We start from the raw sequence: 27,622 nt of genomic DNA, 5'->3' as shown, positions 1-27,622 counted from the left end.
TACAATACACATTTTAATTCGCTGATGATTTTTCCACCCTGGTGAGTGGGTGGATGTTAGGGGGAACTGTACTTAGCTTTTTGGCCCTAAGAGCACAGCAAAACCAGTCTCCTCAGAGCAGGTGGTGACATTCACGTTAGAAAAAAAATAAATGAGTAAAACCAGTCGGTTGGGTCAGCTCCACAGCTGGGTGCTGGAGATGCTCCCAATGCTGAACCATGCATCAGCTTCAGAGGCATCTGATGCTGAAGAGACTTCAGTGGTCCATCCCTTGCCTGTCCTCCCACCTCACACCAGCATACGGTTGTGCCCAGTGCTCTGGCTCCCTCCCCGGACCTGTGGCTCACGCACCATTGCCGAGAGCTGTGAGGACACAGCCTGACACAGTGCCAAGGAGCCCATCTCCCTCCTTCCCTGTGACCACGTGGGATGGGAGCGGGCACAGGCTCTCGCACCCGCCCAGCACCCTCCGTCCTGCTTGTGTGCTGTGAGCCAAACTCCTCCTGTTTGCCGAGCCCTGAAGAAACAGTGATGGATTCATGACAATTCATGCTGAGGTGGTCCAACCTGTTAACTAGGATCTCACTGGGTTCAGCTGGGCTTTCTTTTTTCTCACAGGCTGAACTGGCCATTGCTTCCTGGCCTTTGGCCACCTGGAGCAGCCTGCAGTCAGCAACTGCCTGATTTGCCGGTGCTTCTGTCTAGTTCTGTGTGTGCGGCATTTGGGAAAAGTACGTGACTGCCAGTAGCGACAAAAATTCACATCTTCAGAGCCTGGCTTGAACCTGGGCTGCTGGGAAAAGCTGAGAGAGCAAGTGCAGGCAAGCTCTGTGTATATGAAGGAGCAGGTAGAAATGTCTCTCTACTGTGTAGGGCTGTCGCCTTGGTCAGGACAAACTACTGTCATGGGTTTGGGACTAGGCTGTACCTGTTCCGGCTTTCTGGAGTCAGGAAGCATTGCTAATGGCGTGCGTACGAGTCTGTTCACCAGCTGATCTGAGCTACAGAATATATTCACTCAGGTAGGAGCTGGATCAGAAGAGTTTTGGACTGTCTTGCCCTTGCAAAAGCTGCATAAATAAAAGAATGGCAGGCAGAACTGAAAGCCTAAAATTCTCCTCCCCACAGCAGGGTTATGCCATCCCTTGGGGAGCAGGTGTCCTCTTCCTCTAGGACTCTGGTAAAGGCTTAGCTTGCTGGCTTGTGCTATAATAGGGAGAAGTGTTAGTATTCATAACTTTAAAGTATAATGTAGTGAAATAATCCTTTAATTCCATATGGTGTGGAAACTCAGGCGCCTCGAAACTATACCATAGATTTACTGCTGCCAAATAGTATGGGGTTTTAAATTAAAATATATTTAAATAAAAAAAAAAAAAAGAGCTCAGAAGAGCCACATTATGGTGTTTTTGACATGATATATAAGCTCTGTGAAAAAGGCTTTTGCTAAATTCTCGGTACATTTATTTATTTTGCTTTTTGTTACGTGCTAACCAGGCACCGCTACTGTGGAATTATCTAAAGTGGCTTAGGGATCCAGCAAAGCAAACTGTGGTCCTGAGAGAATGATGCTCCCTGTAGTCTGGGGCTCGGCTGCCCTTTTATCCTCCTTTATGCCTCTTAACATGATCGACTATCTCTGTCCTTCATTCTTTTCCTTTCTGAGACAAAAGGTAACAGAGAGCCATGTTGTTACAGGTTATCCTTAGGAGTGTTTTATGGCTTATGCACCCCATCCTTTCATTTCACAGAAATGTCTGACTAACGTGGTAACTGTAGCACTATTCCTTTAGATCTATCCTACTCCTAAGCCTGTATATTTAGGTCTACTTTACCCTTTAACTTTGAATGGCAGAAGGAAGCATAGCAGACAGCTGCTTTCCCTGGACACAGCTGAATATTCAGTTTGCACTTTCGCTGTCACAAAATAGGGCCGAATATTTCCCTGGTGCAAAAATAGTTCCATTAGATTTCAAGTCACCTGAAAATCTCTCCATGCCCTGAAAGAAGAGTTACTGTTAGTGCTTACTATTACAGCAGTTTCATGTTGATGTTTTTGCATGTATTTTGGTTTATTCATAAACTTAGCAGTTTCTGGCCAGTTTCTTTGTGACCTTTAGGCCTGAGCTAGTCTTTCTCTCTTTTTTCTTCATCAGATGGTCACTCTTAGTGTTGCATATCTTATGCGTCTCCTTTTCCCCTCCCCATGCTATCTCAGTGACCCTCTCACTCTGTGTCCCTCATGGCAGTTTCCAGCTCTATTTTGCACTACTCTGCAGGGCAGCACAGAGTGATATGTCTGAAGTTTTTTGACTCAGTTTATGAGCAGCAAGTGCTTTTCACCAAACCATGGTGTGGTGAGTTTAGCTTCGCTAAGGGCCAAACTCCCACCCAGCCGCTCTCTCACACTCCCCCACCTCAACAGGGCAGGGGGAGAAAATAAGATGAAAAAGCTTGTGAGTTAAAGACAGGGAGATCACCAATTACTGCCATGGGCAAAACAGCCTCGACTTGGGGAAAACTGATTTAATTTATTGCCACTTAAAATAGATTTGGACAGTGAGAAACAAAACAAAAATTGAAACAACACCTTCTCCCCCCCAGCTCAGCTTCATTCCTTTATTCCTCTGTGTCCCCCCAGAGGGATGGGGGTTGTGGTCTGTCCGTAACAGCTCTTCTCTGCCGCTCCTTTCCCCTGCTCCAGCGTGGGTCCCTCCCACCGGTGACAATTCCCTGAGGAAAAATCTGCTCCAGGCTGAGCTCTCCAGGGGACACAGTTCCTTCAGGGAATATCTACCTGCTCCGCCGGGGTCTCCCCGCGGGCTGCAGGGGAATCTCTGCTCCGGCTCCTGGAGCACCTCCTCCCCCTCCTCCGTCCCTGACCTGGCAGTTCGCAGGGCACACTCTCGCTTCTCCCCTCAGTGCTCTGGCATTTTTGCCCTTTCTTAAATACGCTTTCACAGAGGCACCACCAGCTGCACTGACGGGCTCGGCGGGGGCTGTGGTGGGGGCTGCTGCAGAGCCGGCGGGAACCGGCGGGAACCAGGAGGGGCAGCGCGAGCGCCAGCCTCTCCTCACAGAGGCTCCTGCAGTCCCACTGCCCACACCTGGCCAGGGACATCTGAAGTACACAGGCTTCATAAGATTCATGTCTGTATGAAAGGGAAGAGTGAAAACCCGGGTGAGTGTGGGTGTTTTCAGGGTTTTTGTTTGTTTGTTTTTTAATACACTTTTGGCAGTGGAGCCACCTCACCATTAGAAGTCATTGTTGCTACTGCAGTAGCCCCCAGAGCAGTGAGTGGGATCATCAGGTCCCATAGTGTGCGATGTACTCTGCAATCACCCACTGGGAAACTGTCCCTGCTAAAAAAACCCCTCTAAATAGACCAGTTTTGGAGAGCAGGGAAGACCCGTCGTTATTCTCACTTTTTCAGGAGGGAATTGGGTGTGGTGAAGAATCAGAAATAAAACCCGCTGCTGAGTCCCAGCCCAGCGCTTCAGCCAGCAGCTGTCCTTCCAGATCCTTCTTTTTCCTTTTCCTTTCTTACTTTTAATAGAAGAAGTGTAGTTAACTAGTTATCCAGTTCTGCTTGACTTTCAGCATCCTCCAGTAGATTTAAAGGCGTTACAAAATAATAGGTTCTGTAGTGCAATAAAAGATTTCCAGAAATATGATGTGATGATGCTAAGAATGACCAAAAACTCCTAGAAAAGTTTTGGAGACGTGGGTGTGCACCAGCCTGGTGTGTCCCAGCCCTGTGCCATTCAGCCTGGGCAAACGGACTTGAGTCACCGATTACCCCTTTTTTTGCACATGCCTCGTTGGGGAATCCGTGAGGCTATGTAAGTTCGTTGTGAGTCAGCGACACTCTGTGTGTTTAGGGTTTTGTGCTTTCAATCTAGAAAATGTCTGTATTACCTCTTTGTGAGACCCTTCAGATGGATCCCTGCACGGATAAATTCACTCTCACTGTACAGTGAAAGCATGGAGTCAAATGTACTTTTTGCAAACCCTTCTTTGTTCCTCGCTCAGTGCAAATTAGAAGAGTAACTGCTGTGTTAATGTGGGAAGGTCCTCAGTGAGACACTTGAGTAGACATCATGGGAGTTTCGTGCGGGCTTTGCTTTTTGCGTGGGGTACCCTGACAGGAATGATACAGGAACAAGAGTTGTCAATGTTGCACTTTAAATTTTTTCCAAGGACAATTGCATTTTTGAGGGGAAGCTGATTTTAGGGTTCCCATGTGCCCTGGAGTAATACACCAAATGCATGCAATGTAACTAAAGATCCAGTCTTTTATTTGCAGACCTTTTTTAGCAGCACTATGTTATTTCAACGTCATTTTAATTTTAAGTGGTTGAATCTGTGTGAGTAGATCGAAATGAACCATTGCCTATCCACATTAAGTGTTCTCATGTGCGTTTGTGTGTAACTTTAGGTTCTTAAAAGAAGACAATGGGCACATTTCCATGCTTTATTTTTTTAATTTAGCACAGATTGATGGGTTTTGGAATAAAATGTAAACCCTCAACAGTTTGGCACATGGAGAAACTCAAGTGGAAAAAAAGAAAGGAAAATATGGAAAGCTTATAAATCTTAACTTGGACTTACTTCTGAGTTTGCTGTCTAGTCTATGCAGTTCACTTTGTTCCTACAGAGTTTCAGGCTCAGATATCTTGGTCATATCCTCTTATTCCTTGTAAATTGTGTCTAGAAAAAGACACCTGCTGGGTTTTTCTTCTGTTCTCTGTCAAGAGCTGGAATTCGCAATGTAGAAGTAGTATAAAAATTATGCCGTTATGATTAGTTAGCAAATAACTAATGTGTGAAAATTGTGTACAAAATAAATTGAAGTTCTAAAAATAAAATCTGAGACTGGAAAAAATTCTTCAGGCCCCAGTTACAATAAAAGTTTTTCCATCATTGAGCGGGTGTTGACAAAAGACTGAGTCAGGGAAACTTGATCCATTTTCCTTTGGGTGGTTAAATTTTAAACGTGGGACCATAAAATTACAGTACACAGTGGTCCTAGATAAGATCTGTGAGTTATATATGAAGTATTAGACTTCTTGAATTCGTTATCCTCCCCTCCGCCTCCAAAAAATGCTACCTAGATCTATTAGATCTGACTGATAAACCATTCCATTTGAAATAAAAATCTTTTTACTTGAGATTTTCTGGCTGAGCTGTGGAATATTTAGTTTGTTTATTAAATTGTAAGTGTTTGACAAATAGCTCTAGTTCTTATGTTACATTTTCTTTGAGCTGAGAGTACACCTGTGCCATTTTTTGCAGTTGTGCTCATGCATTGCAACTCAATTGTGTCTCTGAGCCTGTAGTTTTATGTACTTTCTCCTTTCTTTCTTTTCACTGATAGAGAGCACCCAAAACTGCCTTTTACTAATGAGGAGAATAAGGGATGAAGGTAAAGCAGCACACACATACCGAACGTGCAGATGTGATTTGCTCTTGTAGTGGTAAGGAGAAACTGATGATAACCATTAGGGTGAGGATGCTTCGTGCACTCTGTTAGTGAACCTGGGAGAGAACAGCAGTGTATATGGGTCAAGAGTGTATACACATGTGAATGTATATCTGGGAAACAGAGCTGAAATGTATGTCTTGTGTGCGTGCGCCTATAAAAGAGAATGTGTGTGAATTTTTGTGTGTGCTGGTGCAGCATGTTTCTGGGAGAACTGGAAAAAAATGAGAGGAGAGAGAGAAGAAAGGGGGGAAAACTTGGTGGAGAGAGTTCACGGAGAAGGAACTTTTGGTCTCCAGTCATGAAATGGAGATGAATGTGATTAGCTATTTCTGTACAGTCTGAATAGAAATTACTATGAATATGTTAATAATTAGAATAAGTTAGGAGGGCTTGTTTGGTATTTGTTATATGAATACTGGTAAGTGTAGTAGGTGTCTCATAAAATACTTCATTAGGTACATCGCCAAGTATTTTCTCTGCATTTACCTCTGCTGCCAGTATTTACGTATGTGATTTTAAATCTAAATTTCTGAAATTGACTTTTTGCCAGCATTAACGTCAGGAGTAACCAGTCTTCACAGAAAGTCAGTTCAAACGAAGTATCGACAAGGCTAAAACAGAATTTTAATACATTCAAGCAAAATATAGGGAAAGATACATTAAAACAAATATATACATTTTCAGCGTTGCAGTAGATGTAGTTCATATCTTCCTCTTGCTGTATATGTGTATATGTGCTTGTGGACATGTGTGTAATGTATGTGTATAGTAAATAATGTACGTATATGGTAAATGTTCATTTCAGTACGCTGCTGTTGTAACATGTTGACCTGCACAATCCACAGCGTAAGAGAAAGCAGATGTGTTCTCAGTTGTATTGAAAATATAGTTTATAATGCTTTTGTATTTTTTTATTACAATGACGGTAAAGTTCATTAGAGCTGGTTTGAAAGGCAAAAACAATCTGATACCTATTGGGTAGATCATGTTGTTTTATGAACACTGAGGTTAGTCAAGAATTTTTTATAGTACCAGGCAATGTTGTTAGGGGCTAGTCCAGCAAAAGGCCTCCTCAGTGATGGCTGCTCCTTCCCTTGGGGAGATTTCCATTGATCCTAGATCCTCAATACTCTTATGCTGTAATGAGGGAGGGATTGATTCTGCATGTGCTTTGATGTGATGGTAACTTTAAAAACTGCATCTATGGCATAAATAACTTGAGAAGTCTAAAAGTTCCCACAATGAAGGTCTTAAACTGTGATTTCCTTGGGACATGAATGTTGCCTCCTTCTACTTGCAGGGTCTTGGCCTGCACGCGAGCTGTCGTGCATGCGAGCTTGCTTTGCTCTCTGCATTCATGGTCTCGCTGAGATGCTGCCTTGGCACCAAGGCTGCACCGTGCCGGTGGCAGTGTTGCAAGCACCATGTAAATGCTGCTTTGTGTAGATGTGGGGTTGGGTTAAACAAGAGCAGTGGACAAAGGGACTTACCTGAACCAGGCTAAACTCTTGCTCTCTTTGTTTTTTCTCTTTCCTGCAGCTCAAGCCGGGTCAAAACAGTTGCCGAGACAGTGACAGTGAAAGCGCCAGTGGGGAATCGAAAGGTTTCCATCGAAGTAGCTCTCGGGAAAGACTCAGTGACGTAAGTAAAGCTCCTGCAGCCAAATACTGCTCTGATTAACCCCTGGTGTAGTTTTCTGAGGGGGGATACTTTTCTGTAAGTCATAACAGGGTTTAGTTTCTGGGATGGTTTGTTGCTAAAATCCCCTTCCCTTTTTGGGGTTGGGAGAGGAAGAGGTGACTTAGGTCTCCTGCCCCAGTTCAGTAAACTTCTTAAAGTTTGGTACAGTGTCTGTCTGTGTGAAAACACTCATTCATTTTGAAGTAGTTGAAGGCCATTTAATGAAGCTAAAATGCTCTGCATAGTTGAGAAGTGAGATGGCCTCTTTTTACCCCAAGTGGGGAAGGAAAATAATGTATTTCTTCGGGTTAAATACTGTCTTTATGAAAAGTATTAGAGTGTCTAGAGAGACTCAGCTAATTTATATATAATGAATTGATATAACATGGCCAACAATAGCATAAGCTCTGCCTTTATTGCTCTACCTAAACTGCTGTGGAAGGTCCTAAGATGGCAGCTCTGCGGAGAATGTTTTTCTCCATTGAAGAATGCTGGCCATTCACTGAATGACACGCATGAGTTATTCTGACATATGAATGACTACAGAAATCTTTCTGTTGCTGCAATTAGATTATTATTTATTATGTGTACCATCACAATCCTTGAGTGTTTTATTCATGGCTCTGGGTCCTCTGTGCTACATGCTTTACAACACAGACTATAAAGACAGCCCTGTCCCAAAAGAGTATCTAAATTGGGTATTTTGTAGGTCAGATCGTTTGCTGGTAAAAGCATGGATAGCTACATCAGTCAGACCAATTTGTATCAGCCAGCAATCTGGCCCTACTTTTAACCAACCCACATTTTGGAAATGGGGATTTTATTGATAGCATGTCCATGTAGATTTGGATGACAGATACCAGATGGTGTCCTCTATAGCCCAATCCAATAAAACTGAATTGAGCAGGCATTAAAAGAAATACCTTTGTAAAGGATACATTTCGTTGTGCAAATTTAAGCCTGAAAGCACACAGCTAGCAATTTTTGCTGAATTGTGCGTATCACTGGAACAGCCGCCTGATTTTTTTTTTTTTTCTGTGAAGGTGTGAAATCTGTAGCACTCTCTTTCCTCATCCCTTTGTCACAGTATTTTAGAGGTTCATTCCTCCCCCAGAGCCAACCTTTACAGGTACATTCAGCTAGACACTTCAGAGCCTGCCCTTCAGAGCTGTCAGGTGAGGTCAGTCTCAGGGCTGTGAAGTATCTTTGGAAGAGGAGAGTGAAACCAGAGGAGATAGTAAGTAAATGCTCTGTACAGGTAGCAGTGGATGGCAGCTGACCATCAGCCTGTCACCGTTGCCATCCTAGCTTGCTCTGAGCCCTATGGCAGCTGAGAATCACTGCAGTGAACTTCACAATTACACAGCACCTTCCAGCAAAAAATTTCACAGCTCCTTACAAACATGGTTTTAATTTAGCCTTGTCACTCCCTTGCAATGTACTGAGTGGAGAGCTGTGAGGCTTATTTGAGCTTCCCAGCAGCTCATAGCCTTGCAGTACCAGACCTGGCAGCGAGAGCAGAGTCCTGGTTCCCCTTCTGCTGATCAAATACAGTTTTTCTCTGATGTTTTTACAATACTTTCCCTTTGTCTTGGCACTATGGTGAATTAAAAGGAAGTGGAGAGCAAATACGACTTCCCTAGTGCACCTGAGAGAGGACATAGGGATTCACAGGTTGGTCAAAAGGAACGTTATGTAAATATATGTGAAAATATGTATTTTAAAATGTTATGCATCATTTATGTTTTGCTTAATAAGTAAGTTCCTTTATGCTTTGATAATTCATTGCAGTACAAGCATGTCTCTCTGTGGTCTGGTGTTGCCAGTTCAGCTGAGATTTGAAAAACATGCATGAGAGAACTCTCATCTTGCCTGAGTGTGTGGTGGCCTTCCCCAGACTCTTTCACTTAAGAAAAGTAAACACCGTTCTGCATTTCTCTCTCCCCCAAAGACAAACACCCCATGTTTTTAAATGACGGGGCCTTACAAAGTGGTAGTGATACTCCCACTTCCAGCTATGGGTGAGCCCACCTTGTACTGTCCTTTATGCACAGAATTGCATCAAGAGCTTAAGGTTATTTTAAATAATATCTTTTGAAGGAGCGAGTTGTCTAATGATACCTACCAATTACTGTCCAGAAAAAAACTACAGACAAAAGAGTAAATTTTCTCTGAAGATCCTTTTCTGTTTTTACAAGTATTTTCTCAGAAAAACTATGCAAAAAGTTGTGTACTCAACAGAAGATAGAACAAAAATATAAAATATTGCAGGCAGATTAACCCTGAGGTCAGAAAGCAAATTTTGGACATGAAATATAATGGATCTCCACTGATGTAGCCCGACAGTGTTGTAGGATTAAGCATGGCTACTGCATGGAAATGTGTATAATGAATGAAGTGCATATACTCTAGGTGGATGATCAATTTTCAAATCCCTAGTTGTAAGCAAGCTGTTGAAACAGAAATGTTAGCTTCATGAGCTTTAATGCGGAGCCTAAGTGATAGCTTAGTGACAGATGCAGAATGAGGGAGATAGTATAATGAATATCCAGTTGCAAACTGACATGTCAGTGGCTTCATCCCCTCTCCCGTCAGGTATCTTTCAACTCTGCATATTGTAAATGTACCTACAGTCCTTGGATAACACAGATTGATGCAAAGTGTGTTTACAAGGGATGACTCCTTTCCAGGCTAATGAGATCCAAGCAGGTAATTTGCAGCATTTGTGAGAGAGGTGGTCAAAAATGAAAAGAAGATAATTCAATGAAAAAACCATGTTAAACAGGGGACTTTTCTCATAATGAGGCTTGAAATAGCATCAGACAGTAGGAAGAGGAATATCCTATGTTCTTGTCAGATGCAATGCAGTGAGACTGATTTCCATCAACTCCTTTGTCCTCATCTCGCACACGTGTACACACGCGCACACACCGCTCTGTGAGAGAACATAATTAGCAGAGAACTTGACCTCTACTAGATTAGGGATAATGATTGCTCGAATGCTCCATTGCAAGTGTTTGACAGTGCCCTAATACATCTCCCTGTTTGAATTTCATAAAACCATTTCTCTCTGCCTTTCTCCTCTGTATAGTATTTTTTGGAACGACAACTTGTTTTTTCCTTTATGGACAGAGGTAGCTCCAGGGGCCTAAAAGAGAAATTGGAGAGCTGCTCCTCCTTTATATATAGGGTGCTGTAGTCAGTTTAATCTCATCAAAATCTTGCCAGTAGTAGAATTCATTTTGCTGAGATTTTGCTTGGAGACAAGATGGCAGAGCTTTCTCTTTTCCTCAGCTTGGAGCTCAATCAACTGTTTTCCTTATCTTTCTGTATGTATTTATTTTTAATTGAGTCTTCCCACTTTGGAATACATGGGGTACTTTTTAGCCGTGTTTTACAAAGCAGCCAGGAGATTACTTGAGGAAAACGTGAGAATTGCAGCTAACCTGGATGGTAAATGCACACAGTATTCAGGGGTTCAGCCACCTCTTTGCTAATCAAAAACAAATCAAAAATCCTGATTTCTTTGGTGCACATTCCTAAATTCCTGATCTACCATAAAACTGAAGCTCACACTCAGCTGTAAAGTCATTGCTAGTCCTGTTAAAAATCTGATGTCTGTGAAACAAACTTTGCTCATCGTTTTGGTAATGACGATGCAGTGGCAGTGCAAGGCTGCACTGATGGGAGAGGGCTGACAAGCTGCTTAGGGCACCTTCAGCCCTGCCTGCTGCTTCTGGAGTTGGTTGCAGGCTTTCAGCGAGGGAATGAATAGTAAAAGCCTCTCACATGTGGTCATTGGCTGGGAGGCAGCACAGGTCTTCCACTCTTGCTGCACAACAGAAGCGTGGACTGCCTGGCCTCTGCTTGCTTTTGCTGAACAAGGAATCGCAAGCCGGGAGAAATAGTTGGCACCTTTCTGTCTGGAATAGTGTTCCAATTCTTGAATAGGGAGTGGGACAGCAATCTTTCCATTTGTCCCCTACATTAAAGGTCTCATCTTGGGCTCTCATCAAAGCTGACGCACTCTTTCATGAGTGCTTCCCTTTCCCCAGTGCTTCGTAGCAATGAGGAGTAAGTCCTGGAGTACCCTGCCCACCAGCTCTGTTGCTGTCTGCTTCGGGAAGAAAGATGTCTACACCCCCAGCAGTGTAATCCTCTGGACATGTCATGGTTTTGGCCTCAAATATGGGATATTTTCAGTTCTCTGTCTCCCATTCCTCCCACCTCTGTACTGAGCCCAAAAAGAGACAAATTGAGGAACCATCTTTGGGTTATGTGCTCTGAAATCCTTCATACTTTTTCTTCTCCAGAATATCCCCGGTAATCTTGGCTGTATCTAAAGTGGAATAACACCAGCAAAGCTCTGTGTGTGTGTGTGTGTGTGTGTGTGTGCCAGAAGCTGATCAGCTGCAGTGGCTGCTTCTTTGTGTGTGTGTGTGTGTATGCGAGGGTGTGTATGTGTGTGTTTGTGTGTCTAAGGTTGGGTGCTTAAATGCTTTGTTGCATTATGTTAATTCCTCGGCAGTGCAATCAAATTCATGTCGTAATTAAAGCTGTCAGTTGGAAGGCAAGCCAATCGCCAAGAAAACACAGCATAACAAATGAAGTGAAATGATTCTGTGTGTAGCTATACAATGCTTCGCCAGGCATGAAATTAAATAAGTAATTTGATGTTGACATCAGAAATTGAAATGATACCCACTGTTCCTTCATTCAGTCAGACCTGCATAAACAATAGCCAGAACAAATACGTACAACACAGTCTTTCTCCCCACCCAGCTCCCCAAGTAATGCACAATATATATGCAAAATGGGTATAACTGTGCCTTCCAAGACCTCAAGGATGTAATTTTCTTTGGTACACAATAAACTAATGCTTACACGAGGGTTACTACATTTTTGCTCCTGGGCCAAAAGTTCTTCTCTTTAAGAAAGAAAGGAAAAACAAAAAAACACGGGGGGAAAAAAGAAAAGGAAAATAAAACCAAAACCCTGTTAAGTTTAAGCAAGTGACTTGCGTTTTGCTGATGGGCACCTGATGCAGGCTTCTGCTGGTGGTTGTGTGAATATCAAATAGTATATCTAATGTCGAATTTTGCAAAGGGTTTTGGAAAGTGAAACCATTACCTCTATTATAGGCACACTTTATATAAGAGATGTAGAACCATCCAGTGCAGGATCACGACTCAGCATGGGCTTGTAAAGATGCTGCATACACAGTATCACATTCATCAGTTGGTACCAAGGCTGGGCACTGGGTAGTAGGATCCTTTCGCTATTGGGAGTTATCAAAAAAGGTGAGAAGCTGTCTTCTTGCATAGCCCTTGCTTCAGCCTATACGCTCTGTCAACAGACAGTTCACAACACAGCTGACTTAGTCATTCATGCATGTGCAATACAGTCTTTCTTCAATTAAAAAGAGTTTGCAAACTGTACTATCCATATGCAGCATGCAGTGTGTGAAGGGCTGTATTTCCATCCAGCAAACTCAAATTCCCTGAAAACGCACAGTTGTTTCTTTTCAGTGAAAGTCATTTGACTGCTATGTTTCGACTGTCCTCCCATAGCCATTGCAGCATTGCTTTTGAAGGAATGGAAATACTCAGTGGGAAATATTTTGTTTGCTTATTCTTTTCTCTTCTTTTTTATTGTTTTGTTTTGATACTTGATCCTTCCAAAACTTGGAATAAAAAGCAGACAAAAATTACACACAGATGCAGAATGCAAACTTTGGAGCTTTCAGCCTGTAAAGTAAGTTTTAAAAATTGTGAGTGAAAGAGTGGGACTCGATTGGCATCTGTACATAGCTTAAACAAAAGCGATTATAATGATTGCATGTGTTGTACTTTGCGGGTAGATCTCTAGCTTAAATTAAAAGAATTTAAATGGCATGAAGCAGAAAGCAGAATGAGTAAAGTGAAAGGCAGTATATATGATGTGCTTTACCAGGAAAGTAAATGCATTAGATACTAAACTGGAGTGTGCTGAAGTGCGCTCTCTACCAGGTGTTGCAGGGCTGCAGTCTACAGGCCGCAGTGGCTCACAAAACCATTGTATATGGTCCATGAAGGGGGCTTTCTAGCTGGAAACAGTAGCCAGGCTGTGTGATGACTGGGGCTGTGGCAGTTACCAGGTTATTCCCAGCTGCGTGGTCACGGGGACGCAGAGGAAAGCAGAGCACTCGGGCTGAGCCCAGGGGCCTCATGGCTGTGTGTTCCCGAATCTGCACTGCCCATTCCTCTGCGCCACAGTGTGATGCTGCTGCAGAGGTGCTTCCAGGGACATTGTTACTGGAACCAGGTGGGTCTTGCTGTGGATGATGGTGGCAGAGGGAGCTTGAGGCCCCAGAGCAGCAAGAGTGGGGCCAGAAGGACTTAGGAATTTATTTATTTCTGTGGAGGTCCCCTTGCACACCGATAACCAAATCTGTAGACTGCAGATCTTGAGTCTTTTAGTAGCCGCATCGTATAAGATAGAGAGTATTAAGGGGCAGGAACCACATACCTTCCAAATTTCCATAGCGGTTTTGTTTGTTCATATAAGATGTCCCAACAGAGTTTGTTGATTTTATGCTATTGGTACCCTTACGACTACCACGGTGATTTCCTCTTGCTAAGTCTTTAACTTCTAATGTCTTAAACCAGAAGGCCTTCCCCTGTATGTACGTAACCTCTCTAAACGTCTCTTTTTAGTAGTGCTTTGGTGAACACACAGTAAATTCTGATTATTTGCGATGAATTTTGTTGTTAATTTTAAATTTCTTGGCACAATCTATTTCTGTCATGCTGAGTTCAGTAAAAAGATACCTGTCGTGGTTTAACCCCAGCCGGCAGCTAAGCACCACACAGCCGCTCGCTCACTGCCCCCCCACCCCTGGGATGGGGGAGAGAATCAGGAAAAAAACTCGTGAGTTGAGATAAAGACAGTTTAATAGGACAGAAAGGAATGAAAAACAATGATAATGATAATAATAATAATATGACAATAGCAATACTAAAAGAATTAAACTATACAAAGCAAGTGGTGCACAATGCAATTGCTCACCACTCGTTGACCGATGCCCAGTTAGTTCCCGAGCCGCGATCCGCCCCTCCCGACCAACTCCCTCCTGTTTATATACTGGGCATGACGTTCCATGGTATGGAATACCCCTTTGGCTAGTTCAAGTCAGCTGCCCCGGCTTTGCTGCCTCCCAGCTTCTTGCACACCTGCTTACTGGCAGAGCACGGGAAACTGGAAAGTCCTTGGCTGAAGATAAGTGCTACTTAGCAACAACTAAAACATCGGAGTGTTATCAACATCATTCTCACTCTAAATCCAAAACACAGCACTGTAGCAGCTCCTAAGAAGAAAATTAACTCTGTCCCAGCCGAAACCAGGACAATACCACAAGCCCCTTGTGGGGGTTTATTTTCTTTTATGTCAGTGCTGCACTCCATGATCAGTAATGGAGAGAATTTGCTGTTAGGGTTCCCTGCAATAGTGTCTCAGAACAGGGACGGCAGTGACGCAAATTCTGCATGTTTGTGATGTCTTGCCAAGGCTGGTTGGGGCCCCTGTGCACTTCCTGGTAATCACTGAGCTGTGTCATTACTGAAAGTGAGGTTGTGCTAAGGAACAGAAACAGGAATTGAGCTATAGGAGTTAAAGACTGGCCATCCGGACTAGCCACTGCTCACTAGAGAATTATCCTCTGCGTTTTGCTTTCCTTGTCCATTGAGTAGCCTGGCTTGAAGTGTTTCAGGTGATAGGGCTGTAGCGTTGGGAACTGTTCACCCTTTAATGTAACAGCCAGTGACCTGGATTAGGACTGAGATGTTTAGGTCTCTCACCACGTCTCTAAGAGAACCTGCCGCATAATCCCCATTGCTTAGATGAAAAACTAATGAAACAAAACCCTTTATCTCCTTAATTCCTGTGAATGTAGAGGTTGTGATCGTGTCCCACTTAAACTGAATTTCATGATGCATTTTTTTTTTTTAAGCATTTAAACCTTTTGATTATTTTCCATGGTAGTAATATTAGTTTTAATTATTTTTATGGGTTTGAGTTTTGAAATCTATTTCACACTGTAGATATTTATTGTTCGTTTTTTCTTTTCTTTTTAAATCCTTGGTTTGTCAAAGAATGTGGACATCCAAATGGGAAATTGTAGTGACTGCGTTATCCAGGAAATGGTAGATTGACTGAAGTGGCTTCTCTGTGCCCACGCGTTCTTTACATTTCAGACTACTAATTATGTTTACAAAATGTCTCATTTTAGAAAAGCACTATGTGTGTACTAACCAGGGCCTTTCGGGAATAAATTGGCAAACAGGTCATACACTGGAAAAGTCATCCAAACCCACCGGGCTTTTTGTTTTGAAGTCAGTCTACGTTTTTTTCTTTTCCCCCTCCCGCCTGCCCCTTTGTGGCCACAAAGCCGAGTAGCTGGAGTCCAGGGCATTGAATGTCAGCATGTCAGGGAGGCTGGTTGATGAGTGTCTGTTTAGTCTCAGTGCAGGGCGAAATGCCATCATTAATTCATTACCCAGCTGCCTGTCAAATAAATTGGCAATTACGTCCACCGCAGAAGCTTGGAATTCAGTAAATAGCACGTTACCATCTCAGAGTCGTTGAGAGATGTAAAGGGAAAAATTAAGCAACACCGTGTTTGTTTCAGTAGCAGATGACAAGGGGCAGCACATTGGTGCTGTGATGTAGTGATGAAAAGCTTGGAAAGGGCTGGTAATGAGCTATGTGGATTGGAACGTGTTAAAAACCATCACTGACTTTCCACTTTGTCTTTGTGTTTTATTGCAGAGCTCAGCTCCTTCCAGCTTGGGAACAGGCTACTTTGTAAGTGTATCTCAACTTTAACACATGTGCCTCTGAACACCATAGCATTACTCCTGAAACGGAGGTGCCTTATTATATGGAAACAAGAATAAATAACCAATCTCAGTCTGCCCAATAGGTTAACTTATCTTTTTCTATTTCTTCCTCCACAAAGGCATTGTAAGTAATATTTCAGACATGGCGGTCAATGTTTTCCTGAACTAATCAGGTGTCATATTAATTACTACATAAATTCCAACAGTATTTAATTTACACAATTATAGCAAATAAAATGAACCGTGGTCTTACCAGCTCTCTAATCTGAGACGGTAGGCTCTTGATTTCCCCTTGTACCAGTTGTCATTGATTCGTAGACTTTAAAGAGCCAATTACAGCAGTCTTGTCTCATCTCCTGTGTACCACAGTCCACAGAACATGACACAGTGATTTCTACCTGTTGGTTAAAAGCCCCATGTCTCACAGATGATCTTGGAAAACGCAGCTGTAATTGTATTTATGGTAGATTTACATTCTATGTCATGAGAAGAGGACCAGGCCCCAGCTGGTTTGATAATTGATCAGTCTTTTTTGTTAGTTATTTGCATGCCCCTTTATTGATTTAATAATCTATATTCATGCTTTTCTATCTGTTTATTCCCACATTCATCAAGATACCTTTTACTTGCACAGATAAGTTTGGGAGTAAAAAATGTTTTCCAGTCAATCCAATGCACTGTTTATTTTCCTCCAAGATTTGTATTTAAATTGCTCATATCCTGTTTCACTTGTAACTTACGCTGTATTCTCCAAGCATGTCTTTTCTGCCTTTATAATATCTGTAAGAGAAATAGAGCATTATGTGTGTCCAAAAACAGGTGGGTAAAATGCAGTGAGACTTTTTCTGTAGCATTGCTCTATAGAGTTAATAGTATAATCAAAGCCTGCTTCTATCTTTTCATCAAACTCGGGGGAAAAGAAAACTATATAGTATTCAATTACATGATGGAAAAACTTTGTTGCTCTCTTGTCAGATTCCCAGCGAGTAATTTTCTTCCATTAGTACATGGTGAAATTTAGTCTTTTTTCATAGAGGTCTGTGATCCTATAAGAAAGTTATGGGATTAAACTGTGTACGTGTGACTTCACATGTGAAGTGTAAAATGCAAGCACAAAAATTACTTAATACCTGGAGAAACGCCGTGTCCTGCTGGATTTACATTGGACTTCTGCGCAAACTGGATGTTCATACTTCTGCGAGTGGTAAGGTCTGAAAAGAGCATTATCAATTGAAAAAGTTTTGTGGTAGTTTTTCTAAAGCCTAAATCAGTGTAAGGTAAGTTGTGAAACAGGAAAAAACTGGTTTCCTTTTTTCAGCACCTCCCCTGGTTTGTGTCATATGTATTTTTAAGAGGGAGGGGATGAAGGGAAAAATAATATCAAATGGCTCAACTTTTATTTTGCATTAAGACTAAAACTTGACTGTCTTTCCATACTTCAGAGCGAATTGCTTTCCTTTGTCTGGGCACTTAAAATTCAAATCATATGAACATATACAGACATGCTCTGGAATGGGACAAATATAATATGGGATGGAAGGCTTTAACATATATAAAGAAGGCTTGTTCTCCTTATAGCGAGAGCTGAATATGCATGGTTTAAGAACAATGTTCAGCTTCATCTTTAGGAAGCAGAGGTAACAGAAGAAAAGCCATCTGCTGTTCCCTTGCACCATACTGTCTGTGGGTTGGTCCAGTAAAGTGAAAATCTGGAAGGTGTCAACATCATCCCCTGTGCTCCAGCAAAAAGCTTGCAAGTTTCCAGTTCTCCCGAATTAGGAATTTAGTAACAAGAAGAAGCTTGACATCTTCTAGTGCCAATGTATTGGCACTTTAAATCATACTAATTTGGATCTGTGTAGGGGGGGAGACATCTCTTATTAGGTTCCATTAATATGATATATTTAACTGCACTGTTTCTTATGTATAGTCATAGTAATAAGATTTCTTTAACTTTCTTTTTCTTTCTTCACTAATAGCCGAGTAGATAGAAAACGTCCTTCAGTTTCTATCTTAAAGTCATTTTTACACTTACACAGTCTTGGATGAAACGTGGAGGGTTTTTTCCTCCCTTTTCACTTTGCAAAATTGTTTTTAGGATTATCTTGCTTATTGTTTTAAAAAAATCTGTACCCTTATTAACTTACATGGGGCAAATAAAACCCAGATGTGTTTTGCGATGCCAGACAATGAGAAAAATGCTCCAGAATGATCCAATTAGCATGTGTTTCTGATAAATGTAATTATTGTATTATCAAAGTGCAAAAGAATATGCACTTGAATTGACTTCTTTTTTCCAAAGCTTTTAACTAGAAAAGACTGCTAGTTTTTGTGTTTATTGTTAACTCAGAACATCAAAACAAGGGTCATTGGTCTCAGATAAAACAAAAATAGTTTTTAGTTTAATAGATTATAATAAACCTTTTGCCTGTGGAAATTATTGATCAATATATGTTGTACTTTGGGCTAGAAATATTACGTACTGTAGTGCACCAAAGGAAACGTAGGCAACCAGGTAAGTTAAAATGGACTAACGGTAGATTCACTGACGAAGCCCATCTACTACAGAAAGCAGAAACACAGATGGAAGCAGGTTTTATTCAGAAATGAACGAACACTGAGGTATGGATTAAGTAGCTTATATTTGCTGTTTAAATCCAAGTATTAATGGAATCTTTGTGTGTTTAGGCCATGTTACCTAACATGTACATAATGGAGATAATACTTGTCGGACTTGGAATCTCCTTTAAGAACCGTGCTTATACTGACCACTTGGGTTTGATGGGTGGTGGGTCACGCGTCTGCAATGTTTGTGGATGCTGTGCATGCTACAGCAAAGCAAAAATTACTTTTGGATCATTTTATTCTATAGAGAGCCTTGTGAGGTCACTGAGTGTTTAAGGAAACGATTATAAACCTGACCCTTCCCAGTAGTACAAAATCATTTTTCTAATGTCTGTATGATAGTTCCATCCTAGTTATTCATTATGCACTTCCAGTAGTAGTGGTGAAGGCTGAAATCTTACGTAGTTTTATGCTATAACTAGGTAAATTTCTGAATGGCATAGTTGGAGACTGCATTCTTACGTTCTTGTTGCCTCTACGTTAGTGCTTCTTGAAAAGCAGTAGGTGAAGGAAAAACGCACATGCTCTGGGGAGGGCATTCATACTGCCTGCTTTGACAACCCACCTTTGCTGTGAAGTCAATGGAGAGGGTTGGGAATCTCCATCAAGTGATTCAGTCTTAACTCATACCTAACCGGGATGATCAGAACTGCCATCGATTAAACAGACTTTCTAATTGGGTGCCTTCAGAAAAGCGGGACATGTGCGAGCAATGACTGAATGAGTGTTAATGATGCAAAGTTGCTGAGGAGTTCTAAGTACCTCTACAAGTTTTTTTCAGTTAGGAACAACTTACCTTCCACTTCTTTCACAAGTACTAGTATGTTCCGTAGATTTTTTTGAAAAGCCATTTTCATTGTTACTAGAATCTGTTTCACCTGTCTTGGCACTCCTTGTCAGAGTGGGCCCTTTCCTATCCTTTTTACATATTATTAAATCAATAGTCAGAAAAGACAAGACAGAGGTAAAAATCATTCTAATTCTCCTATAAGCCTTGTGTAATGGCCTGACTTTATAGTTTTCTATGGGATCAGTCCAGTCCATGATTGGTGCGTGTGAAAAAAGATTTGGACGTGCTGTTAATATTGGTGCATAACTAAATACTTCCTGGAAAATCTCCCAGTTGTCTTCAATATTTTTTGCATTGCAAATTGTCATTGTCTCTCACGAAAGATAGATTATAAGGTAGATTACATCTCATCGAGAAGTCAGATCAGATAATTGGAAAGTAGTTAGAATTTTAGGAAAAAACCCCACCTTTTTAGCTTTAAAAGAAAAGTTATTTGAATTTGAATTATGTTAATTTTTAACATTGTCCAGCTGTCTATGATTTCAGGAGGTTGAGAGAGATGTTTTAGAATATGATTGGAGTTTGAATAATAGTAAAAGCTTTTTCTCTTGACTACAAAGAATGATTTTTGCTAGTTTTCTTTGTGTATCTCGCACCCTGCCAAATTCATGTTAAAGGATACAGGTGGTTCATTGGTTTGCAACACTAAACAGAATAGAAATCAAAACCTAAATAACCAAGTATTTTATTTTTAAACGACAAACCCAATTCCCAAGATTATCAGGTTCTTTGGCAATTGTACAGTTTATGGCAACTTGTTTCCATTTCTTGCATTGGTCTGCTTCTCAAGTCTTTGTGGCAATTTCTGAGGGTTTTCTGTTCCTTTTTTTTTTTTTGATGCTTATTTTTGGTTAGCAGGTTTTTTCCCCCAAAAAACAGAGAGTTTGTGGATTTTTCACAGCTGGATAGAATTTGGTAATAAGCTGGTGATGGAAATGGAAATAATATTGGGAAGGGAGAAAAACTCCTGTGACACTTCTTTTCCAAACAATGCTCTTGCTCCACCTTAAAAAAAGGAAGAAAAACGAAAAATGTGATTTGCACATGGGCTGGTGACTCAGACAAACATAAATCATGAGCATATTCCCAAAGGCTCTAGCTAATCAGTTGTGCTATCCAATTTGGCCCTGAGTGGGTTCAGTTCAGCAGATGTTTGCGTAGTTACAGCATGCCACTGGGACACTGTGTTGTGCAATGTTGCATTACATTACTCAGAGCTCTAAAAACTCATCCCAAAGAGAATAAGTGGAGCACCAGCGGTATTAGTATAGAGATGATGGAAAACCAGTATTTGGCCTAGATAAGGCCAGCTATTTCACTATGCAATAGGACTGATTTTCACCCGAGACATTACCTTACGGAAGAAATGTGGGATTAGTTATACCAGCACATTCTCTGGGTTCATATTCTCAGATAGAGCCCTTAAAACCTACTGGTTTTAAGAAATCTACTGATTTCTCTTCGTTGCCTGGTCTATATGCAGTGGCAGCGATCCTAAGTAGCCTATGTTTTGTTCTTTGAGGTGGTCAAATTTGTGATGTTGTTGACTCTCTTCTGGTGGGAGTGTGTTAAGAGACTCCACTCTAGCAGAGTACAGTAAGACCCGTTAGTTTCCACAGGAGAGAAACAGATCAGATCAAACGTATCACTTGAAAGAGGTTTAAGAAATTCAACCAGCTAATGTTACAGAAGGGGTATAATACTTTCTTCCGCACCATGTACACAGTGATGTTGGTAAATAGAGTTCTTGTTCTTGCAAGTAGGTTATGTTGCTGAGTTGTTTTTAGTGCTTGACTTTAGAAGCCAAACATTTAAATGTATTTTGCTTATGTAAAAGCGTGTGTGTATCTGAAATACTATGAGGTCTACAAAAGCACTACAGCAGTGGCTGCTTGGATGGCACCGCACTTAATAAACTGTCATGTCCCCTGTGAATGCAGTCGAAAAGACAATCCTTGTTATCCTGCGTTTGGCACTATAAATCATTGTTAACAAATCCTAATTTGCTTAGTAGGGCAATGAATGATCTGCATTTTTCTCACTGTAATTAGTTTTACCAACTATTATTATGAAGGGTATACTGAAATCCATTTTAGCTCTGCTTTAAAATCTCCATGTGCCCATTCTTTGCAGAAGTGAAGCTGACAACAGAGGTTATGAATCTTCTGATAGTAAATTCAGATTCAAGAAAAGTGGACAAGATCCCCAGTAAAAATCTCTCTGTGGGTCATAATTACCTATTAGTATTTGCAGACCTCAGTGGAGCAGATTTGGTGTGGAGCAGTGAGACCTGGAAACCCTGGTGTTTCTTTATCTGAAATCTTTTAGGTGGTGTCTTTTGTTTTCCAGGAGCCATTGAAAATGCAGTTTATTGTAACAGCTGCTGTAAGGGAGGCATCATCATTGCCAACTAAATACATTACGTGTAATAAAATCTACCCCGGGTCTATTAATTTTAGCATTTATAAACTGTAGTGCCGTTCCTAGGGAGAACCGAGACTCATTAAAGAGGTTGCTAACGATATGACCATCAAAGCAAGAAGAACAGCAAAAGCAGGCGTATGAATATTTCTAGCATCCTACTAATCATGATGAGAATAGCGGGAGCAAAATGACTGGTTTTGGAGAATAAACCTGTGTATTTTTCTAGAGGTTAAGAAAAACACGTATTATTAACTCAACATTTGAGGAATGTTTAGGCAAGCAGAATAAATTACCTGGGCTGGAATTTGGTCAAGACAGGTCTCTACTCGGATCGTTTTGAACAGGGATGATGAAGGTCTGAGTTACTTTTGCAGCCCTTCTGAATGATATTTCCTCATACATTGTAGAACCCTGCCCTAATGCATGCTCGTGCTTTTTGAATAAAATGCTTTGAATTTAAAATATTAGTCCTTCTAGTTCTTCTTTGAATTGGGTGAAACTATATTGCTCAAATCTTAAACAAGGAAAGCAGGGCACAGCAGCAGTTTCTTACCCAACTAAGCAGAACTGAGATCAGATTTCAGAATTTCAGGTCTTTCAGGTTTGCCCCCTCATTGCTGAAACACAGATTTTCATCCTCTGTCGGAACAGTGCAATGATTAATTTCTTTAGAACAGACCCCAGATACATTTGGTAATTCTGGAGATGATGTCCCCAAGGAGTTATCACTTATGATTGAGCAGTGCTGAGCTAGAGTGTGCTGCTTGGCTGCCTTGGGAGGCCTTCACTCCTTCTTGCCCAAGCCCACTCCTGCTTTAGTTATTGGAATTGAGCAGTTCTGTGCTGTGTAATGTCTTTGGCTCAGTTCTGCCCTTTCATGTGGTTCCTGTGCGGTTTTTTTTCTGGCATGGTGTTGCACTTAGTGCTCTTGCATTTCTTCACCAAATGCTTTGAGCTTGTTAGTCCCTTTTCCTTCTGCTTCTTTGTATGGTTCTCCACTTACCTCGTTGGAGCCATCTTTTTCCCAAGGATAACAAATGTGATGAACGGAGATGGTGTAAAGAGAGAAAGGGAGAAAGGAAGGAAATAAGAAATTTTATGTATTTGAAGGGGTGATATGAATATCTCCATTATTTGCCAGAAGGGTCTCTAACTTCCGTTATCGGCAGAAGAGAGGAGTGTTGCAAGTGGTTGGTAGCTAGCTTCATTTACAGTTTAAAAACCTTGAGGCATACTCAGTAGATATTTTTGATGGTATTTCAGGTGAACTTCCTTAATAATTTTTTTCCAACAAAAATCAATTCAGAAAAATCACGACATGATCATTTATAAGCAAATTTTTAACTTTCTAATTTCCTCTTCTGGAGATTATAAGATTTATATAAGCAGCAGAAGGACTTAAGATTTGCTGTCAGTCTAAGTTTGGTCTCTAATGCCCCATGTTACATGTAGCTCATGTTTTGCTCATCAGCTCTTGCAAAGCAAAACAATTATTTGTGTTCCCCCTCTTTTTCTCTTTCCCATAACATGTGACACAAATTGCAAATGTGAACCAGAATAATAAAGGATTGCTTCACTGATTGCTAAACATGCATTATGGTGCTTTTAAACTCATTTCAGGTCATCGTACTGCAAATTAGTTTGATTGCAAGCAGTTAAGCTGTCATATACAAAGCCTTCATCTTCCAAGGGTCTCAGTTTCATATCATTAAAAGAGAATGCTCAATAGCATTGAATGTATTTATTGTATGTTTAATAATTTGGAGGAAAGATAGTGTTGGGTCTCTAGAGGAGATTCTATATCATTTCATGAAAAGAAAAGGGATATGCAATCCCTGAGTAGAGTGCTTCATTGATAGTCTTGGTTTTGTATCATATTTAAAGGTGGGTGACCATGTTCTGCACAAAACAAGAGCCAGTTTGCTCTTGTTGCTGAAGTTTTGAACTTGGTGGAATTTTTTTGTAACCCAAGTGGAAAGAGCAACACTGGACTGTTTCTGATGCAAACTATCTGCTGGTGTTACGGTTTGGGGTGAGATTTTACTCAGAAAAATATAAAATGAACATTTTCTCCTATGCGCATTTAAAATAAATGGAAAACCTTGCAAGATTTCTGCATTATGTAACTTGAGAATTTGTAGAATAGCGCAGTCTTGTGCAAAAAGAAGGGATTATGGCAAAAAGCGTTACAGTAGAAAGGACTTAAAAGGATAAAAACTGGTGAGTTCCCTGAAAAAAGGGCTTGTGGTGGTGACTGTTTGGGTTGGTGCTGTGCTGGAGACAGCAAAATGCTGAGTGGTATGCTGAGATGGCGTGAAAGTTCGTCCCGCTACCAAGCATGGGAGCTGCGTGCTATTCAGGTCTGCCCGGCAGAGATGAAATGCAGAGCTGCTGTGCAAACTTGGTGACCTTGGAAATCACCAGTACTGTCATTTCACTGACTGATAGGATTACTCTGGAGAAAGATAGTGCAAAAGCCTCTAAGGAAATAGGAGTATGCAATATGGATGAATTAATGATGATGAGAAGCCATGTGATGGTATTATTTTGACATGAGCTTCCGTAGACTTTTCATTTTGCCATTTTCTGAAGAAATACTGTCTCTCGCTGACTTTCTCATATTGGAAGAATACATTTGCTAATTTAGGCTACATCAGATCTTTTTCTTCTTGCAAAACTTACAAGTAAGGAAATACTGGTATAGTTAAGTAGGGAAAACACTCCCTTAATACTGCAGGCACTCAGTTCCAAAACTTGCCGAAAGTGTGACTTGTTCCTATGTGAATGATCAGTGTTATGGTGAATATTACTATATTCTTCTTTTGAGTCACTTGGAGGGATAGTAGGATTGTACCTGAAGCAGAGAACACATCTCCTGATTGCAAGAATTAAGGCTGAATTTCACAGAAAAGAGTCCAATCCTCTTTTTCAGCCTTTTATGTCAGAACTCAAAATTGCTGTCTGATAAAATGTAGGACACCAGATTGAATTACTTCATTGAACCACTGCTGTCCCCTGTTAATGGTAATTGCACGGATATAGCGGTCTTTCTTGGCAACATCTCAGATATTTACCTCCCACTGTTTTTCAATTCAAACCTTTGATGAAAATATTCCCAGTACTTCTTTAAAGCAGACACCCAACTGTCTTTCTTGACAAAGGCAAGGTCTTTAAATCAGATCCTGACAATTTGTGACACAGCAGTCTATCTAAATCACCTTTTACCTATGTCTCTGTGTCATTTCCTGAAAAAAAAAGTGTCCATCAGAGGAAGGTTGCTGAAGGCTTGGTGCTCAGAGAGTCTGTGTGTGTGGCAGTGTGGAGCTGGAAGATTTGTGTGTTTGTTTCAGTGGAAGTAATTAGATGAATACTTGTAAAGTTACAATGCATGCTGTAATGGTTCATTATAAATATTTGGAGGTACTTTGTCCGTAAGAAAAACATTATTAGGTTATTGCTGTTCTCAGACCATTAGGAAGCGAAGGTTTTTTGATGGCTTTTCCTTTAGCAATGGTAAATCTGTTTGGGGAAAAAAAAAAAAAAATCAGGGCAAATGTTTTCTTCTTTGCTACACCTGAGGGTTAATGTGCATTCAGCTGAAGTAGCTTATTCACCTCTGAAATCTCATCTCACTTGATGTTCTGAACTCTCCCTCCCACAGAGAGACATGGATGCCACATCCACTGTTCACTCTAGCAAATGCTATTGTTTCAAGCCATCTTGCATCATGATGAGTAGTCCTTTGACTCATGCAGTCATATCAGTGCAGTTTTCATTACTGAGGAGCTTGCTGTCTAGCTTTGCTGCAAGATGGTGACCGTTCACTTGTGCTAGCGGGTTTTCCGACAGATCTCTTTGCATTACTGGGTATGGTTTTGGTACAAACTCAAGGTTGGCATATAATATCAGTGGAGTTGGCCATATTGTGTAGCATCACTGTAAAAGAATTTCTAGGAAAAATCTGTGAAAATCACTTGCTTGTGAATGAAGAGAAAGTAATTTATATGAGTATTTATTATGAATGTTTTAGCTGTTCATTTTATTCAGTGACCTATATAACAGTGCTCTTAAGCATACATTGCCTACCTCTGTATTTGTGGAGTACATTGGGTAAACAGATTTTTAGCTATTACTGTAATAGAACTTCTTAATATTAATAGCATTGACTAATTGCTCCACCTTAGCAGATGAAAAGAGGTTGTTGTGAAATGGCAGAATAGACACCAGCTATAATAAAAGATCATGAGATAACTTCATTAGCAAAGTGTTCATCTTTGCAAAGGAGGATGTGTCTGTCAGGGATGGTGATGAAAGATGAGCTTGGAGGGGAAAAAAATGACTGTTCTACCCTGTGCAAGTACATGTGCCAGGCTGGTTCAGAGAGGGAAGTTCATGTTTGGAGTGGCATCACTATAGGACATGATGACACTTGTGCCATTTGGATATGAAAGAAACCTTTCAAACGAAGGGCTGGACAGTTGGGTATATCAGTGAACGCAAGAGGAATATGTTGCAGTTTCAAGGAATCTTTTCTGATACCAGATGGAAGGGTTTTCATGGTGCACAGTTGAAAGAAAAGGTAGAAAGAAAAGAGAGGGATTTAAGATTTTTAAAACACTTAAAAAAATTCTAGAAGAGATGCTCTTGGAATTTTGAGTTCCCTCTGCTGTGATGAGAAATGGAGAAGGGAAGAGGACTGCTGCCTCTTCTCCTGCTCCTGTGTTACCTTTTCATTTCTCAGATGGCTTCTGAAGATGGAAGTAACTAAGTTCACACAAACAGTTTAATGGCATTGCCACACTTATGGTATCCAGATTCTGTTTTCTTTTCTTTGATGAAATATGACGTTAAAGGTAATAATTGAAATATTTGTACTACTGTGCTTTTGCAGTAGCCCCAGAAATTTTCCAGCTTCAGCCCCTGTTTCTGTAGACAAGCGCACGCACATACAGAGGTTGGAGAATTGGCAGCACAGATGCTGGGAAAAGGAATGTGTTTTGGGGCTCTCTGAAAGGCTCTGATGCTAGCTAGTCCATCTGCAGAGAGATCACTTACACCTGGTGATAAGCCATGCTGCTCTTCTCTCTTCCTGCCTCCTCCGCAATATTAACATCTGGCTTGCAGGATTGTTTCCACCTTGAAGTGGCAGCTGTGTCCGAGGCGATGTGCTCTCACAGCAGAGAACGGAAGCACAGGCAAACCTGAACCCCGTGCTGGCAAATCCAGGCAGGCGCCTTCTGAAAGCACTATGTCTTCTGGTGTGTGCATAGAGTTGCCAGCTTGGAAGAGGCAGCCGTGAAGCCTGGGATGCTGTTAAACACCACCGAGGACTTGTTTGCTCCCTCCCCATTCCCCCTTCCCCACTGAACACAAACTATGAGAAGTCCAAGAACCGCTGCAGTGCCAACAAGAGCAAAATTACTTGCAGCTGGTGAATGCCACCTGCTCCTGCCGAACTTCAGCCAAAACAGTTTCCTCCCCGGAGTGCCCTGGAGTGGGGAATCCAAAACCTGTTCAGAGCAGGGCAATATTTAGTGTGGATGAGGAAGAGACATTGCAATTCTTGCTTGAGAGCAGAGCGTGTTACGCAGGAGGTCTCTAGTACTAATGGCTGTCTCTCCTTTCCCTTTCCAAGCTCCCTCAAATCACCCCTTCTGCATTCTTCCAGTATGTTGCTTATG

At 41.2% G+C, this 27,622-nt stretch overlaps 1 protein-coding gene across 4 annotated transcripts in view; it reads left to right on the top strand.

Moving 5' to 3' along the window:
• The window catches only part of AUTS2 (activator of transcription and developmental regulator AUTS2), a 799,219-nt gene that overhangs the window by 356,525 nt on the left and 415,072 nt on the right, over nt 1-27,622 (top strand). For all 4 annotated transcript variants that reach the window (XM_050908788.1, XM_050908790.1, XM_050908787.1 and 1 more), the window contains exons 3-4: nt 7,026-7,127; nt 15,972-16,007. In XM_050908788.1, the coding sequence (XP_050764745.1) occupies nt 7,026-7,127; nt 15,972-16,007 (138 nt within the window). The remainder of the gene's footprint in view (nt 1-7,025; nt 7,128-15,971; nt 16,008-27,622) is intronic.

Source organism: Gymnogyps californianus, chromosome 20 (genome assembly GCF_018139145.2).
Source record: "Gymnogyps californianus isolate 813 chromosome 20, ASM1813914v2, whole genome shotgun sequence".
NCBI lineage: Eukaryota > Metazoa > Chordata > Aves > Accipitriformes > Cathartidae > Gymnogyps > Gymnogyps californianus.
The sequence above is the reverse complement of the archived record's forward strand: the minus strand, read 5'-3'. Positions and strand labels throughout refer to the sequence as shown.